The sequence below is a fragment of the Saccopteryx leptura genome, chromosome 3 (genome assembly GCF_036850995.1).
Source record: "Saccopteryx leptura isolate mSacLep1 chromosome 3, mSacLep1_pri_phased_curated, whole genome shotgun sequence".
Taxonomy (NCBI): domain Eukaryota; kingdom Metazoa; phylum Chordata; class Mammalia; order Chiroptera; family Emballonuridae; genus Saccopteryx; species Saccopteryx leptura.
The window spans coordinates 83,818,770-83,836,162 of record NC_089505.1 but is presented as its reverse complement, the minus strand read 5'-3'; the positions used below and the strand labels follow the sequence as shown (position 1 = coordinate 83,836,162).

At 58.8% G+C, this 17,393-nt stretch overlaps 2 protein-coding genes across 4 annotated transcripts; both read left to right on the top strand.

Moving 5' to 3' along the window:
• The first annotated feature begins 43 nt into the window (after window positions 1–43).
• On the top strand, window positions 44–5,379 carry TNFRSF4 (TNF receptor superfamily member 4). Of its 3 annotated transcripts, none has more exons than XM_066374769.1 (8): window positions 44–1,614; window positions 2,505–2,707; window positions 3,002–3,124; window positions 3,526–3,627; window positions 3,911–3,977; window positions 4,509–4,705; window positions 4,846–4,974; window positions 5,061–5,379. In XM_066374769.1, exons 1-8 carry the CDS (start codon window positions 1,295–1,297, stop codon window positions 5,129–5,131), a joined length of 1,212 nt encoding a protein of 403 aa, XP_066230866.1. In that variant the 5' UTR covers window positions 44–1,294; the 3' UTR covers window positions 5,132–5,379. The 3 variants fall into 3 exon arrangements, with proteins under 3 accessions (XP_066230866.1, XP_066230868.1, XP_066230867.1); XM_066374771.1 differs by having other exon boundaries at window positions 44–2,110; XM_066374770.1 differs by having other exon boundaries at window positions 44–2,707.
• A 7,127-nt stretch (window positions 5,380–12,506) lies between these two features.
• On the top strand, window positions 12,507–15,526 carry TNFRSF18 (TNF receptor superfamily member 18). Its single transcript, XM_066371973.1, has 5 exons — window positions 12,507–12,683; window positions 13,503–13,622; window positions 14,515–14,602; window positions 14,749–14,948; window positions 15,019–15,526. Exons 1-5 carry the CDS (start codon window positions 12,518–12,520, stop codon window positions 15,183–15,185), a joined length of 741 nt encoding a protein of 246 aa, XP_066228070.1. The 5' UTR covers window positions 12,507–12,517; the 3' UTR covers window positions 15,186–15,526.
• Window positions 15,527–17,393: the final 1,867 nt, after the last annotated feature.

The following is a 17,393-nucleotide window of genomic DNA, read 5'->3' as shown; positions in this document are numbered from 1 at the left end:
AGTTTGGTTAGAACACCAGGTCTGAGTGTGGTGTCCTGTGCCGGGACAGCAGTGGGATGGGGCCACTCTGGGGTCCAGGCGGGGGCTGCCCTCACGGGGCCAAGAGAGAATGCAAGCTGCAGGCATAGCGGACATCTGAGAATGAGCCCTGGGCCGCTGCTTTAGGGTTGGGGCAGGGGTTGAGGACAGGAGAGGCATGAAGGGGCCAAGAACTTGGGGACACAAGGGGTAATGTAGGCTGCTGTGGGGCCGGTTGTCCTCACGCTTGCTGTCCAGAGCCTTCCTGGAGGGTCAGCTGTGACTATTGCTTTGGTTGGTGTGTGGGGACGGAGCGGATTGTGCTTTGAAGGGTTAAATGACTTAAGGTCCCTGGCAAGCTCCCCACCTCCTAGCACCCCATGCACTTGCTGGTCTCCTCCTAGCCCAGAGCTGTGGCTTGTGGTGACTCTGTACAGCTTATCCACTGGCCAGCAGGTTGGCTCAGGCCTCTGAAGGTCCCACTGTGATGGGGGGCTCTGGCTGGGTGGGCAGAGGGGCCGCCCTGAGCTGCCCATATGACCAGCCCTTACTGCAGGGACCCACTTCTGAGCAGCATGGGGTGGGGCCATCACAGAGGAACGGGCGAGATGACACCTGGGTTTCCAGACAAACAAAGCAAAGATTGTTTTCAGAACTGACAGGAACAGGGAGGTTGTGGTGGGCCTGGCTGTGGTGAGCAAGTATGAGCTCAGACAAAGATGTGGACCAAGCCCCGGTCCAGCTGGGTCCACAGGATGGAGGACCTGCGGTGACGTGCAGTTCTCAGTGCCCACGGGTCACCTGTGAGCGGACACCTCATAGGTGGGCCAGGCCTGTGGGACCTCAGGCAACAGAGACCCACACTACTAGAGGGCAGGTGGCCCCACGCAGGCCCCAGGGAAGAAGGGTGCTGCCCACCGTCAGTGGGAGATGGGGCACACGTGCTCACACATGCACACACACGCACGCCAGGCTGCTTGGATGCCCTGCCCCCTCCCTGTGTGGACCCTCTCACTCTTGAGGCTCAGGGAGAACTGATCCACGGTGTTAAGGTGGAATTTCCCGCAGGTGGGCTGGGAATGAGCTTTTACCTGAGCTCAGGAGGAGGGGACTTTCCAGGCCCTGTGGGAGGCTTCTCAGCCTGAAACTTAAATTAGCTGTCACATAGGCAATCCTGTTCCATGGGCAAGACAAAAGATACAAAAACACAAATGGTTCCTCCCTTGTCTCAAGCACGCGATGATACCAGACGTGTGTTCACATGTGTGTCTAGTGTATGAATATGTGCATGTGTGTGCATGTGCTCTTCCCCCTTCACACACCATGTGGCCACCTGTCCTGGGACTGCCCAGGTGTACGTTTGAGGACACCATGTGCTCCCAGGGTGGTCGGCTGGGTCATTCCAGCCTTCCCTGTTCCAGCGGAGCACGGGAAGACCCTGAACCTTGATGGTTTGTCCCCTTGGGATCTCCACAGACAGGCCCAGGTGCTCAGGGAGCAGCAATACACACAAACCCCAGCACGCAAGGCCAGTGACACATGCCATGCATACACGGACACAGGCCACGTCACACCCAGGAGTGGACAGACACCTCAGTTGAGTGCACTCTGCTTGGGCTCTCCTGACAGTACCAAGGATGGGTGGCTTAGATGACAGATGCTTTTGTTCCCAGCCCTGGGCCTGGACCTCCGACCCCAGGTGTCAGCCAGCCAACAGCCACCTGTCCGTGTCCTCACATGGACTTCTGTGTGGCTCTCCTGGGGTCACTCCCTCTTCTTGCAAGGACGCCAGTCCTAGCCCCACCCTCATGACCTCATCTGACCTTAATCACATCAAATGCAGTCACCTTGGGGGTCAGATCTTTACCATGTGAATTTGGGGACACAGTGTAGTCCCTCAGGTGCTCAGCGGCTCAGGCACCTGCTCACATGCCTGCACGCACTCACCCCACGGCTGCTGGCCACCCTGTTGGTCTGAGCTGGCTTTGGGCACAGGCTGGTGATCATGCTCTGGAGTCCAGGGCGCCCCTACCCCCTGCAGCTGATGAGGAGCCCATCTCCTGACCCAGTGTACTCTGCCTTTTGCTAAGGGGTGAGGATTGACATGCACTGTTGTCTCCCCATTGCTCCCAAGGGGTCTGCCCTGTGCAGGGACAGTGTGTTCCCAGAAGGAGCAAGCATGTGAGGGGTCCTGAGATCACCCTGTCCAGGCATTTTGGCCAGGCTGGGCAGGGGTCAGCCAGGCACCCAGCCAAAGGGTCTCCATTTCCTTGTGAAAATGGCATGGGAGGGCTGGTGTGGGGTGGGTGTAGACCAGATGGCTGGGTACACGGCCTGCCCAGTGGGAGTCAAGCTGCAGCTCCTCGCTTTGGTCCTGGGTCTGCACACAGCAGGAGGGCTGAAGCCAGGGGTCAGTGGACATAATCGTTGAGGGGTGTCCTTCTGGTCCCCTCCTCCCTCCTGCCCTCCCCGCCCCTCCTCTGCAGCTTTTATAGCCACATCCTGCAAGGAAAAACCCCAGACTCCTGTATCACTGGTGAGACGAGGATGTGTGTGGGTGCTCAGCGGCCCAGAGCGCCCTGTTCAGCCCTCCTGTTCCTGGCGCTGGTGCTGGGTGCCGCGGCCCAGCGCAAGTGCCTCGGGCACACTTACCCTAGGGGCAGCGAGTGCTGTCAGGAGTGTGAGCCAGGTGAGTGGCCTGGCCGTGGAGTTAGGGGAGGGGTGCCTGCAGGGACACAGGGATGGGGGACATGGAAACACGGGGTTAGAAGACGTGAGAACGAAGAGATGGGGTCATGGGATGTGATGAAGTGATGGGGACACAGGGACATGGGAACGAAGACAGGGACATGCAGGGAGAGGGAGGGAGGGATGCAAGTATTATGGGACAAACGGACTCAGGTGACGGTGCATGAGGCTTCAGGGTGGCGGGGGGCCTGGGGCAGAGAGGGCCAGGCCTTGAGGAGCCCCAATAACCCCATAGGTCATGGGATGGAGAGCCGCTGCACTAAGGACCATGGCACTGTGTGCCACCCGTGTGACCAAGGCTTCTACAACGAGGACATGAATTACGAGCCCTGCAAGCCCTGCACTCAGTGCAACCAGAGTGAGCGCCAGCCGCCCACCCCAGCTCCCCCCCCCGCCCGCCCAGACCACATTCACAGGAGGTGCCTGGGGCCCCCACAGCCACAGAAACAAACCCCAAACCACAGTGGGGCTTGCTCTGCCTGGGGGTCCCCAGGGGGCCGAGACCACGTGGGATCAGGATGGAGCACTCGGCGGCCACGTGGCCTGTCGGCCATGCAGGGTCCTGCTGCAGGCTGGAGGGAGGGTGGGAAGAGAGGCCAGATTGGGACAGGGCCATTCCTGGACCATGTGGTCAGGAGGGATGCAGCATCTAGGGATCAGAGGGGAGGAGGAGCTGCCAGCCTCCAAGGCGGCTGGTGGCCTGGGGGAGAGGCTTTGGGCCCTTCGCCTGGTCCTCCAGCCCCCCAACTGTGCCCCCAGGAAGTGGGAGCAAAATCAAGCAGCCATGCACACGGGAGAAAGATACCGTCTGCAGCTGCCAGCCTGGCACCCAGCCCCAGGGCGGCTTCAAGCGAGGAGTTGGTGAGCCCGCCCAGGGTCGGGTCCATCTCCCCCCCTCCCCCCGGGTTCACGTCACCACCTCCCCAGCACCCCTAACCCTGGCCAGGCCTGGGGCTCCTCCCCTATCAGGTCATGCCAAGATATGGACGTGGGGTAGGGTTGGGGGCTCTGGGTCAGTGCCAGTGGGTGGAATGTGGGCAGGGAGGGGCTTCCAGAGGCCTCGGGATATGAGTGCCCAGTCGCACAGGCCTTGCCTCTGCAGTGACTGACGGGGACTGAGCCTGCCCTGCTGTCTTTGCTGCAGACTGTGCCCCGTGCCCACCAGGACACTTCTCTCCTGGCAACAATGAGGCCTGCAAACCCTGGACCAAGTGAGTGTCCCAGGGGCTGAAAGGCACAGGTGGCCTGGAAGCAGGAAGCCACCATCTGGGGGAGCCCCTGGCCCCGTCCCCCTGCCCAGCCTCGTCCTGCCGGGCTTGCTGCTGGGCTGCAGTGGGGCACCCGTGAGACCCAGCCCAGGACCCAGGAGTGTGTGTGAGGCTCCCGCTCAGCACGGCTGGGAGGCCCAGCCTTCAGGGCTCTGTGGTTGGGCAGGGGTTTGCGGGAAAGGGTCAGGAGGAACCCATGGGGAGCAGAGTGAGGGGATGAGGGGACATGAGAGGTGGCCGTGGAGACCCTGCAGGATGCAACTGAGGTTTCTGGGGGGAGGGTGGCAGGGTCCTGGCCCCTCTCGCCAACCGCCTTCTATCTGGAGTCTAATGCTGCCTGAAGGGAACCAGTGTGGACTCCCTCAGTCCCTGTGCTGCCACAGTCCTGCCCCTGTCCTGGGCCATCAGATCCATCGGATCCATCGGGAGGAGTGGGGGTGGGGGGCCTGGCCTGACAACACCCCTCCCCCTCAGCTGCACCCTGGCGGGAAAGCGCACCCTGCGGGCAGCCAGCAACAGCTCCGATGCCATTTGCGAGGACAGGACCGTGCCTGCCACCCGGCCCTGGGAGACCCAGAGTCCCTCAGCCTGGCCCTCTACCAACCAGCCCACAACCACCTGGGCTAGGACCTCACAAGCGCCTGCGACACCCCCCACAGAGTCCCTCAGGGGTGAGGGTGCCTGGTTTCACCCAGCAGAGCCCCCAACCCAAAGGAGACCTGGGAGTGGAGAGGGAAGGGTGGGGTAGGACTGTGCTGGCCCCACAGGGCCTTCTCTGGCGGACCTCACTCCAGTAGCGTCCTCCCCACAGGCTCCATGCTGGCTGCTGTCCTGGGCCTGGGGCTGGGCCTGGGCCTGCTGGCCCCAATGGCTGCTGTGCTGGTTCTGCTCCTGCACTCCAGGGCTTGGAGGCCGCTGACCGATGCCATCAAGCCCCCTGGTGAGTGCCGCTGCAGCCCAGCCAGACTGCCTGAAGGCCGAGGCCACGGCTCAGGCTCACCTCTACCTCTCCCCGCACCTCCCCAGGAGGAAACAGCTTCCGGACCCCCATCCAAGAGGAGCACTCAGATGTCCACTCCACCCTGGCCAAGATCTGAGCAGGCTGGGGGACGGGGGGTGCCCCCAAGGCACCGGCCGCCACACCCTGGCACCCCAGTGCCTTATCGGCTTGTTGTCTGCTCCTGTTGTCCTCTCACCTTGTCACCCTGTCACCCCCTCGGCTCGTCACCCTATCACTCCCCTCCCTGTGCCCTGTCACCTGCACCGTTCTAGGTGCTTCTGGGCTGGCACCTGGGCTCAGCTATGTATGCTATGCATACTCCCCGCCCAGGGTGGCATCCTCCAATAAAAGACGTTGGCAAATGGGGGTCTCTGTCTGGGCATCCGTGGGCTGGGGCTGCACGTTCACGGGGGCTGGGACCTTGTCCATCTGGCTGGGAGTGTCTGAGGCAGGGGTGTGGGGTAGGGGCCTCACAGGGCACTGTCAGGCCCTGGGGCACTGTCCTCCCTATTCTCTGGGCACATCCCAGCACATGTGGGGCGACGTGGAGGCCAAAACAAAGGTCCTGGGCAATTGGACAGTGAGATTCTAAACGTGGGCAAGTGGAGCTGAGGTCCCCACAGTGAGGCCCATGGCCCGGAGCAGAGGGGGTTGGGCTGTTGCTAATGGAACAAGAGGGAAACCAAGGCCCTGTTCCCAAAGGGGCATTGAGGACAACCCCGTCTCTGTGCTCCTCCAAGAGCCTAACTGTTGTCTCCTGCTCCTCCCACCCATCCACCTGCACCGGCCAGCCCTGAGCATGTGGTGACCCGGACCCCCACCCGTGCCTGCAGGCCCACCAGTCTGTCAGGCTGCCTGGTGCCCTCTGGGTGCCTAGGGCTGAGCACCACCTGAGGTCCTCATAGGTGGCCATACTCCCAAGTCCTGCAGGTGGGGCATCAAATACCACTTTGGAAAAGTGGACGCAAACAAAAAGGTCCCAAAGAAGTGGAAACCGCCTGACCTGTGGTGGTGCAGTGGATAAAGCGTCGACCTGGAAATGCTGAGGTCGCCAGTTCAAAACCCTGGGCTTGCCTGGTTAAGGCACATATGGGAGTTGATGCTTCCTGCTCCTCCCTCCTTCTCTCTCTCTGTCTCTCTCTTTTCTCTCTCTCTGTCTCTTTCTCTCCCTCTCTCTCTCATCTCTAAAAATGAATTAAAAAAAAAAAAAAAAAAAAGGAAGTGGAAACCCAAATGTCCTTTGGCTGCAGGGTAGGCAGAGAAATCACAGTGTGTTCAGATGAGCTGCTGGCCAGCACTCCGGAACACCACTCCTCTGTGCACAGCATAGATGGGCCATATGTGGTGCTTTGGGAAGGAGACCAGCTGTGCCCACCTGTGACGGCCTCCCCAGGCAGTGTCCAGGGAGCACAGGTGGTCTGCCCCTCAGCAAATCTGCACACATCCGCCTCAACTGAGCTGAAGTGCACAGGAAGCCCGTATCCAGCCGTGGAAATGCTGACGTGTACCTGTGTGAGACCAGCCAATGTGAGCAGAAACCACAAGCCGTGACGTTCGCTAGGGTCTGCCCACAGCGTCTGCACCACATCTAGGAGCTGCCGCGAGAATCAGAAACAAAACATTCCACTCGTGAATAAGACTTCATGGTGCACTGGGCAAAGACTGGCTCTGAGACTACCTCTGGGCACCTGGCCTGCTCTGTCTCCTGCTCCCTGACCCCTCCAGTCCCACTGACCGGGACATGCTGTCTACTGGGTGACCTGCCAGTGCCAGTGCCCGTGACAGTTCTTGGGTGCCCTGTGGCCACAGGCACCATTACCGACATGCGCGCAGCTGGGAAGACTCTGGGCTCTGGCTTTGGCAGAGCCTCAGTGCACCCCCTTCCTCGGGCCAGCTTTCTCTCTAAAGTCGCCCCAGAGGCCTCCAATCTTTCCTTCCTCAGACCTCTGACCCCTGTCCCTGGGCCCTCTGGCTGCAATGGAAGGAAGCCATCCTTCTCCAGTCAGCAGGTTCTCACTGAGCTCCCACAGTGAGAAACAATGCCATCACCTCTGATGTGGGGACACTGGTCCCCAAGTGGGGTCTGTGGGAGGGGACAGAACTTGGGGCTTAGAAGGTTGGAATCTTGGGGAAAAGCTTCCTCCACAAACCCAGCCCCAGTCTGGCTGCTCCATGTCCCCTGTTGGACGGATGTATGGATAATCGATGGTCACCTTGTTGCTTCTACACGGCCCGTGTTCATGCTCTGTCCATGGCTCTGCTGGCAGCCCCCGGACTTTCTCCTCTCCGGGCTCTGCCTGAGTCCAAGGCCTGGGTGTTGAGCTGTACCCCCCCCACTCCCACCCCAGGGCCCACGAGCACCCACCCAGCATGTCCCCACCTGGCTCTGTGGAGTGCCAGCTCTCTGTCTCTCCACACTGCAGTCTAGTTAATGCCAGCTTTCCCTGTGGGATGCTCGCTGCACGAACATGGGTTACTTCTGTAAGCTGAAGTAAATGATGCAAAAATATAAGAGCCCATGAGATACTGGAAAATGGAGACAAGGAGATCATCACCTTGCGTGTCTCACTGCCCCTCACGGAAACCATGCTAGCTCAAAGGGCCTTCCCCGGTGGCTGGGACAGGAAGGCAGCCACGGACACAAATGCTTCCTGACGTCACCCTTGCCTTTTAAAGGCTTTGTTCACCACCCTGGCTGGGTAGCTGAGTGGGTTAGAACATCGTCATGATAGGCCAAGGTTGCAGGTTTGATCCCCGGTCAGGGCACATAGGACAACCAGTGAATGCACAAATAAGTGGTATGACAAATCGATCTCTCTCTCTCTTCCTCTCTCTCTAAAAATCAATCAATCAATAACAAATAAATAAAGGCTTCACTCACTTTTTTTTTTTTTTTTTTTTTTTTTATTTTTCTGAAGCTGGAAACGGGGAGAGACAGACAGACTCCCGCATGCGCTCGACCGGGATCCACCCGGCACGCCCACCAGGGGCGATGCTCTGCCCACCAGGGGGCGATGCTCTGCCGCGACCAGAGCCACTCCAGCGCCTGGGGCAGAGGCCAAGGAGCCATCCCCAGCGCCTGGGCCATTTTTACTCCAATGGAGCCTCGGCTGCGGGAGGGGAAGAGAGAGACAGAGAGGAAGGAGGGGGGGAATGGAGAAGCAAATGAGCGCTTCTCCTATGTGCCCTGGCCAGGAATCAAACCCGGGTCCCCCGCACGCCAGGCCGACGCTCTACCGCTGAGCCAACCGGCCAGGGCCTTCACTCACTTTCTGTGTGGCCGTGTAACCTGGCCCTTCCATGTCTATAGTCCTGCAGGTGAGGGCAGCTGGCTTGGGCCCCAACCCCCCTCTCCAGTGGACTTTTCTCTTTTCTGCAGATCCCTGCCCAGCTCAGCTGCCTCCCTGCCATCTTCACCCCATGAACCAATCCCAGAAGGTTCTAACTGTTGGCACTGCCCAAAGGGCCACATGATGCAGCACACGGGCAGACAAACATCACTGTAGGGTATTCATGGTATTTCTGGGGCCACATAGATTGAGTGTTTACCAAAATTGAGTGACGCATACTAGCACAGACCTGACCTCTCACGCTTTTCGAGCAGCAGCAGAGGTTCAGAGCCTGATTCTCTACGCAGAGCACCTTTACCCTAGCATTCAAATACAGCCAGAAGGCCTCCCTTTCGGTCCCAGCTCTCAGACCCATCTCCACATGAGGAGCTGAACAGAGATATCAGGGCTCCCCGACCCCACCCATCCACCTTACCCTCTGAATCTCTGGCAGCTGAAAGCCACAACCATCCTGGAGTCCCCTCCCTGAGGATGAGCTGGTGCATCTTAGGACTTAAGAACAAGACTTGAGTCACAAGCTGCTAACTCCTATCATTTCCCTCAGAAAAGGAATGGCTGCCGCCCTGGCCAAGTAGCTCAGTTGGTTAGAGCATCGATCGTCCTGATATGCTAACCTTGCAGGTTGATCCCCAGTCAGGACACATACAAGGAGTAACCAATGAATGCATGGATAGCTGGAACAACAAATTCATGTTTCTCTCTCTCTCTCTTCTCCCCACCTTCTCTCTCTCTCTCTCTCAAAACAAAACAAACTACTCAATTAAAAAAAGAAAAAAAGAAAAGGAGCTGCCCAGGTCTCAGAGGGGCTTGAACCAGGTCTGCTGGGTCTGCCTGTGTCACAGACGGTACAACTCCAGCCCGTGAGCAGACGCTGGTCACATTCCCAAGACGCCACTGCCCATTCCCCGGCATTACCAGCGATCTTCACCAGCTTTCATGTGCTGAGTGAGCCTCAACTGCAAGGCTGGGAAATAAAGGCTGAACAATCCAGGTAAGCTTCACGGAGGAGGTAGGCCCCATAACTCATCAGTGCCATATGGGGAAACAGGCTCAGAGGGACAAGGGATCATTTCAAGTTGAGAATGTTCTTCAGTCCAGGCTTCAGGTGCCTCAAGCTTTAGCCAATGCCCTGGCCTTTCCTCACCAGCCCTACCTACACATTCCCATGTCCAGAGGAGCTCCCTGGGTTGGGAGGGGTGAGAAGCTCCCCTGGGAGCCATGTGCAGGGTGTCTGCAGGCTGCAGCCCATAGGTGTGTGTTTGTGTGTGTGGGGCATCTCAAGCTGCTAGAGCCCCGCCAGGACTGATTGGCTAAGTCGGGGGGAGAAGGCTCATCCTGATCCCTGGGTTGGTCCCCAGGCTGCTGGGTGCTGAGCTTAGAGTTGAGGTCTGGTGGGTGTGGACTCTGGAGGTCTAGAGGCTTCATGGAGCCACAGAGAGGGACAGTCTTGACAGAGTCCCACCTGCATTGGGGGTGTCCCTGCACGAGCCCTCTTGTGGACACTGCTCACCCATGATGACTCAGAGCCCAATCTGTCACTCACATCCAGAACCCACTCCCACTGCCCTCCCACCCACACCATGTCTCTCTAGACCTGGCTGCCACAGGTTTTGCATAGATATCTGGATAGGAGGTCTTGGGCTAAAGGGCACCAACACATAGGAAACCCCCAAGGTCACCCCCACATGTGTCTGGAGCTTCAATCAATGGACTCCTGGTGGTCAGGTGCTGGGCTCCACTAATTTTTTTTTTTTTTTTTTTTTTTGTATTTTTCCGAAGCTGGAAACGGGGAGAGACAGTCAGACAGACTCCCGCATGCGCCTGACCGGGATCCACCCGGCACGCCCACCAGGGGCGACGCTCTGCTCACCAGGGGGCGATGCTCTGCCCCTCCGGGGCGTCGCTCTGCCGCGACCAGAGCCACTCTAGCGCCTGGGGCAGAGGCCAAGGAGCCATCCCCAGCGCCCGGGCCATCTTTGCTCCAATGGAGCCTTGGCTGCGGGAGGGAAAGAGAGAGACAGAGAGGAAGGAGGGGGGGGGGGTGGAGAAGCAAATGGGCGCTTCTCCTATGTGCCCTGGCCGGGAATCGAACCCGGGTCCCCCGCACGCCAGGTCGACGCTCTACCGCTGAACCAACTGGCCAGGTCCTCCACTAATTTTTTTTTAAATTGAATCTATTGGGATGACATTGGTTCGCAAAACCATGTGGGTTTCAGCCCTGGCTGGTTAACTTAGTTGGTTCGAGCTTCCTCCTGAAATGCCAAGGTTGTGGGTTCAATCACTGGTCAAGGCATATACAGGAGGCAAACAATGAATGCACAACTAAGCAGGACAACAAATGGATGCTTCTCTCTCTCTCTCTCCATCTCTCTAAAATCAATTAATAAAGAACAAATTTAAACAAAACAACCATGCAAGTTTCAAGTGTACAACTCAACACAGCACCTTGCCTGACCTGCAGTGGTGCAGTGAATAGAGCATCGACCTGGAATGCTGAGGTCACTGGTTCAAAACCCTCGGCTTGCCCAGTTAAGGCTCATATGAAAAGCAATCAGTGAACAACTAACGTGAAGCAACTATGAGTTGATACTTTTTGCTCTACCTCCTCCTCTCTCTGTACAGTCAATAAATAAAATCTTTAAAAACAAGCAAACATTGCTTGACCAGGCGGTGGCGCAGTGAATAGAGCTTCGGACTGGGATGCGGAAGGACCCAGGTTCAAGACCTCGAGGTCGCCAGCTTGAGCGCGGGCTCATCTGGTTTGAGCAAAGCTCACCAGCTTGGACCCAAGGTCCCTGGCTCAAGCAAGGGGTTACTTGGTCTGCTGAAGGCCCATGGTCAAGGCACATATGAGAGGGCAATCAATGAACAACTAGGGTGTCGCAATGTGCAACAAAAAACTGATGATCGATGCTTCTCATCTCTCCGTTCCTGTCTGTCTGTCCCTGTCTATCCCTCTCTCTGAAAAAAAAAAATAGAAAAAAAAAAAGTAAAAAAAACAAAACAAAAAAAACCCAAAAAACAAGCAAACACCATCTGCGCACTGCATCATGCACCCCAACCAAAGTCTCTTCCTGGATCCATTTTCCCCCTCTGTGCCCACCCCACCTTACCCCACCTTCCTTTCCCTCTGGCGACTGCCACCCTATTGTCTGCGTCTATGTGTTATGTGTATATATGTCTTTTGGATGAAAGAAGGTGAAGGTATCATCCACTTTTTTTTTTTTCATTTTTTTTTTTTTTCATTTTTCTGAAGCTGGAAACAGGGAGAGACAGTCAGACAGACTCCCGCATGCGCCCGACCGGGATCCACCCGGCACGCCCACCAGGGGCGATGCTCTGCCCATCCTGGGCGTCGCCATGTTGCGACCAGAGCCACTCTAGCGCCTGAGGCAGAGGCCACAGAGCCATCCCCAGCGCCCGGGCCATCTTTGCTCCAATGGAGCCTTGGCTGCGGGAGGGGAAGAGAGAGACAGAGAGGAAAGCGCGGCAGAGGGGTGGAGAAGCAAATGGGTGCTTCTCCTGTGTGCCCTGGCCAGGAATCGAACCCGGGTCCTCCGCACGCTAGGCCGACGCTCTACTGCTGAGCCAACCGGCCAGGGCCCACTTTTTTTTTTTAAATAGACTTTATTTTTCAGAGTAACTTTAGGTTCACAGGCAAACTGAGGGTCAAGTACAGATACTTCCCTCACTACCAATATCCCCACAGAAGGTGCATGTATGGCAAGTGAGAACCTGTACTTGCTGGTGTGCATTTTTTTTTTTTTTTTTTTTAGAAAGAGAGACAGGGACAGGAAGGGAGAGAGATGAGAAGCACCAACTGGTAGTTGGGGCACTTTAGTTGTTCATTGATTGCTTTTTCATGTGTGCCTTGCCCTGGGGGCTCAAGCCCAGCCAGTGATCCCTAGTTCAAGCTAACTCAGCCAACCTGGGATCATGATGTGAGCCCGCGCTCAAGCCGGCGACCTCCGGGTTTAGAACCTTGGAACTCAACGTCCTAGGTGTCCTCTGCGCCACCACCACTGGGGCGTGGCAGAGACCTGATGGCTTGCGCGGGGAGGCGGGCGGGGCCTGCGCTTGGGGGCGTGGCGGGGGGCGTGGCGGCCTTCAAAGTCCGGGAGCCTGCGGGAGTGATGGGTGCCATGCGAGCGAGGGGTGCGCCGGCGGTCCTGTGGGGCATCGCGCTGCTCTGCGCACTTGGCGTGGGCCAGAGCTCCCCCGGGGGCCAGAGCTGCGGCCCCGGGCGCCTTCTGCGTGGCACCGGGACGAACGCGCGCTGCTGCGGCTCCTGTGACTCGGGTAAGGCGCGCGGTGGTAGTACGGCTCAGGGCGCAGCGCGCGGCGCCTTCTGGAGGCGCAGACCCGGTGGAGGCGCGGCGATGGGCAAACTTTTCAGGTCCAGAGCCGTGGGTCCCAGCGCAGACCCGGGAAAGAGGAAGTGCTCCCAGCTCACGCCAGTGGCCTGAGGCTCAGGCCAGGGGCGAAGGCTGTGGAAACCTTTTCCAAGACGGTTCTGGGATCCTGATTCCTATTGAGTGGGTAATAAGCCCTTGGTCATCAGCCAAGCTGCTTCCTGCATAGTTTGGGGTCCCAGCTGCTTCTTCTGCAGCGCTCCCTGTCTCTGGCTTGAGGCTGTGAGTGAGGCGCAGGGGAAAAGTGTCTATCTGGACACAAATATCAAAGGGAAAAAACACCCCAGGGTGTCACCCTGAAGGGTCCTAGGGTTAGGGCTAGGAGAGGTACAGTCAGGCTGCCTCAAAGGGAATGACAGGCGTGGGCAGTGCAGGGAGGAGAGGTCCCCCAGACTACTTCCCTTATCCAGCAAGGACACATGCTGAGCCACAGCCACACTGGGTGAGAGCAGTTTCAGGACTAGGGAGGGGGCGCAGCCAGGCCATGTAAGTGGAGGAGTCGGGTGGCCAGGAGGGAGGGACACGGATGGACCAAGCAAGGGTCCTGGCTCCTAGACAGGTGTCCTCTGCCCCTGGTGGTGTCTAACGGTGGGGGTGTGGGCTGCCCTGCCCTGACACCCTCTTTGCCCTGGAGGGCTGGAGGGGGGAGCAATGGGGAGGGGAGCTTGGCCCAGCTGCTGAAAGGGCTGGCTTGTTTTCTGCCCAGCTGAGGCCTGTCCTGAGGGGATCTGCACGTGTGTTCAGCCCGAGTTTCACTGTGGAGACCCACAGTGTGAGACCTGCAAACACCACCCCTGCCCGCCTGGCCAGGAGGTGAGGGCTCATGGTAAGTCCCTGGTGGCTTCAGCCAGAGCAGGCCAGAGCTCATGGGAGCAGCTGTGACCATGGGTGGCCTGTGGGTGTGGAAGGAGGCTCACTTATGTGGAGGGTGCAGACATGTCCTCAGGGCAGGTGGCACCAGGGTCTCAGCCCACTGTGTGTGCACTTGGGCGAGTCCTTCCCTCTCCTAGCTGGTCTCTTGGTCCAGAAGGAGGGTACTTGTGCCCCTCAGGGCTGGCTGTGGGGAATTGTTGGGGTGTGTAGGGATGTCCAGGGGCTGTTGGTCTTTAGGCCCCAGCTCTGACCACATAAAGGTCCTGCTCCCACCCTGACCACAGAAATAGCCCTGCTCCTGAGCCCCATTTGGGGGGGGTCAACCCCTTTTCTGGAAGCAGCTCAAATCCTTTTAGGGCCTGTTTACCTGATGGGAGGGGCTGGGGGGAGTGCAGACATGAGGGGAGTTGTGTGAAGTTGGACAGTGGTAGAGACTCTACAGGGTCAATTGGGACGCCAGCCTCAGCTTCTCTCCACAACCCTCGCTGGCCTCCTGTCCACCAACCTACTAGACAAAGAATAAGGCCCACCTAGCGTGGCTCTAGCCTGGCCTCTGCTTCCACACTGCCCCTCTTCCTTCTGGCCCACCTCACACAGCTCTCATTCCTCCCCATGTTCCCCCAGGGAGCCTCCACTCGGCCCAGGGTCATGGCGTCTGGGTCCTTCCCAAGGGTGCCTCCCCTACAGATGCTTGCTCTGGACTGAGTACAAACGGGTACTGGCTTTATCCAAGGCCCTGGTCCTGTGAGCATTGGAGACCTCTGTCGCAGGGATGCGTGTGGGAGTCCACACACCCTCCCAGCAGCCCTGCAGCCTGTCCCTTTCTGTCCATCTGTCTGCTCCAGGGAAAATCAAATATGGCTTCGAGTGTGTCGACTGTGCCGCAGGGACCTTCTCTGGGGGCAGCGAGGGCCGCTGTAAACCTTGGGCAGAGTGAGTCTTGGGAAGGGCCTTCAGGTGGCTTCCAGGGTGGGGGCCTCGCCTGTCTTTCCGAGTGCGGTGACCCAAACAGCTCAGAGGGCAGCAGTCATTCAGAGGGGACTGCTGGGTGATTGAGGCTCTGTGTCCCTGTGTCTCAGCTGCTCCCAGCCTGGGTTTCTCACCATGTTCCCTGGGAACAAGACGCACGACGCCGTATGCGGCCAGGTGCTGCCACCTGTTGAACTGCACTGCCCGCTGACGGTCATCCTCATCGTGGTTGCCTGCATCCTGGTCCTGATTGTGGCCCAGCTTGGACTGCACATCTGGCAGCTGAGGAGGCAGCGAGTGTGGCCCCCAGGTCGGTTGGGCCCTGGGGTGGGGGAGGTGGGTCCCCCAGCCTACCCACTAACCACAGCCCCCCTCTGCAGAGACCCAGCTGTTCCTGGAGGCGCCTCCGCCGCTGCCACGACAGCAGCCACAGCCGCCGCCACTGCCACCGTCGGCCGATGATGCCTGCAGCTGCCAGTTTCCTGAGGAAGAGTGGGGGGAGCAGCTGTCGGAGGACAAGGGCCAGCTGGGGAAACTGTGGGTGTGAGGCTTGGCTGCCCTCCCGCACAGTGGACCTTGAGCCAGACCCCCCCAGGAGCTGGCCCAGAGCTGAAACTTGGGAGCAAGGGCTCTGTGCCCTGATGAGGGGCCCTGATCTGGCCCGGCCCTGCTCCCCTCAGTGGTGGAAGTAGGTGGGGAGGGTGACAGTGACGAGTCCCCAGACTATGTGGAAGAGGAAGTGGCTGTGGCTGGACCACGGGAGACCCAGACACGGCTGTGGCTGCCTCCCTCCCTTGCTGGACCTGCTGGGGGTGGGCACCTGGTTCCTGGGACAGGAGGCTGTACCCAGCACAAGACCTGGCTGCAGGCGGCGCTCAATAAACACTTGTGCAGTGACCTGCGTGGACTTGTGCTAGAGGGAGGCAAGGACAGGGACACAAGGCATGGGCTCCAGGACCTCCCAGACTAGATGGAGTTAGGGTTAGGGTTGGGGAGCAGAAGTCAGGGACGTTCTGGAGCAGGGAACATGAGGCTTGGTAGGCTTACTGGAGGAGGGGTGTTGGGCTGGACAGCTATTCTCTGCCTCTTTGCTGCCCTATCTAATCCTCCTTCCTTGGCAGCCTGCCTGACATGTGCTAGGATAGCTGGGTCCTGGGGCTGTGTCCGATCTCAGAGCCACCACTGCTCCGGACTCTGGGTCAGGCTGGCCACACAGCCTGACCCCTGGGGGTGCTGCCCTTGTGTCATGTGGGCCCAAAGTTTAGGGGAAGGTCAGTTTCTGCGCTCAATACTAGCTGGTGGGTGGTGGGCAGTCTCGGAGTGGCCTGCCTTTAGCCTCAGCCCTCTCTCCAAGCCCTGTTGCTGACCCCCACTGACTCATAGGACCCCTATCCCTCACAGCATGATTCTGGGGTACCCCCCAACAGAGGTGAGCAGCACCTTCCAGTTTCCGGGCAGGGCTGACATCTGGGGAGGTCTGATAAGGACTCGTTGGCACACTTGTCCAGGACGTGGCAGACAGGCCAGTGGAGACCTGTCTCAGCAGCAGCCTCCAGGTGTTAGCATACCTGGCCACCTGCCTGCAGCCCAGATGCTCCAGCCCCCACTGCCCTCCCCTCCCGCCTGCATGCTGTCCAGTAGGGCCCTCTTGACTTATTGGTCTTACCCCCACCCAGTCCCAGTGGGCAGTGGGCCAAGTGGGCACTGCTCACAGCAGGTAGATGGAGGAGAGAGGGGCTCTGAGTGTGTCTCACCCAGGGGCATTGCCCCACCTTGATAGAGAACAGCTCATTTTTTATCCCTGGGAGGAGGGCGGGAACAACTACATGACTTAACTTGGAAAATACTTATATCCTTGGGCGCCTTCTCTGTGCCTGCTGGGTCCCAGGCTCTGGGCACTCCCACGGAATGCAAGTTCCTGGTGAGTACCCAGGCAGACTTGCCAATAAATAAAAAAATGTGGGTGGGCTGGCTGGACACTGGGAGACAGTAGTGGACCCATTCTGGGAGACCTCTCAGAGCAGACGGCTTCTCTGGGACCTGCCTGCCACAGTCACCCACCAGGCTAGGTCTCCTGTCCAGCCAACCCTTCACCCACCCTCCTTTGGAAGCCAGCTCTCCCTGGGGCTTGCTCCTGTCACCTGGGTCACTTGACTGCTCCACCCCCATTGACAGGCACCTCTGTGTTCACAGCCTTCCTGGACCCTCCTCAGGTGTCTGCTCAGGTTGCCCTGAGGGAAAGGGGTCCCCAGCCAGGCTCAGCTGTCCTGGGAGGGGCCAGGAGTCAGGTCATCAGAAGACCTTCCCCAGAAACCACCCTTGGCTGCCCACGCCCAGGTCCCGAGGGGCCTGGCAGGTGGGTAAGGAAGGGCTGACTCAGCTCGGAAATTCCTCTTAGGTGGCTCGCGTGGGAACAGGACATCCAGACGTCAGCACTAGGTGGCAGGGTTGACGCAGAGTGCTGGGGGATTCCAGGCTTGGAGGGGGTGGGACGTGAGCATCCGGATGGTGGGGTCTGGCCACAGGAAGCCCAGGGCCTTGCAGAGACTCTGGAGAGGTTCCCTCAACATGCTCCACCCCCAGCAGAGATGCCCCCTCCCACCGTCACCTCACCTCAATCTGCCCCCGCCCACCCTCACAAACACCCCCTGAAGTCTGCTCAGGCAGCCTCCTCAGAGTCCCCAGGACCCTACAATTTGCAAGCTTGGCCTAGCTCTGCCGTGCCCCAAATCCCTTTGCTGTGAAAGGGGCCTGG

What these genes read in the sequence shown, in the direction of transcription:
- TNFRSF4 (XM_066374769.1), top strand. Translation starts at nt 1,295, where the DNA reads ATGAATATGTGCATGTGTGTGCATGTGCTCTTCCCCCTTCACACACCA. An exon ending in CGGCTTCAAGCGAGGAGTTG is followed by an intron (nt 3,628 to 3,910) that starts GTGAGCCCGCCC and finishes TCTTTGCTGCAG; the next exon opens with ACTGTGCCCCGTGCCCACCA. An exon ending in CCCCACAGAGTCCCTCAGGG is followed by an intron (nt 4,706 to 4,845) that starts GTGAGGGTGCCT and finishes TCCTCCCCACAG; the next exon opens with GCTCCATGCTGGCTGCTGTC.
- TNFRSF18 (XM_066371973.1), top strand. Translation starts at nt 12,518, where the DNA reads ATGGGTGCCATGCGAGCGAGGGGTGCGCCGGCGGTCCTGTGGGGCATC. An exon ending in CTGCGGCTCCTGTGACTCGG is followed by an intron (nt 12,684 to 13,502) that starts GTAAGGCGCGCG and finishes TTTTCTGCCCAG; the next exon opens with CTGAGGCCTGTCCTGAGGGG. An exon ending in CGCTGTAAACCTTGGGCAGA is followed by an intron (nt 14,603 to 14,748) that starts GTGAGTCTTGGG and finishes CCTGTGTCTCAG; the next exon opens with CTGCTCCCAGCCTGGGTTTC.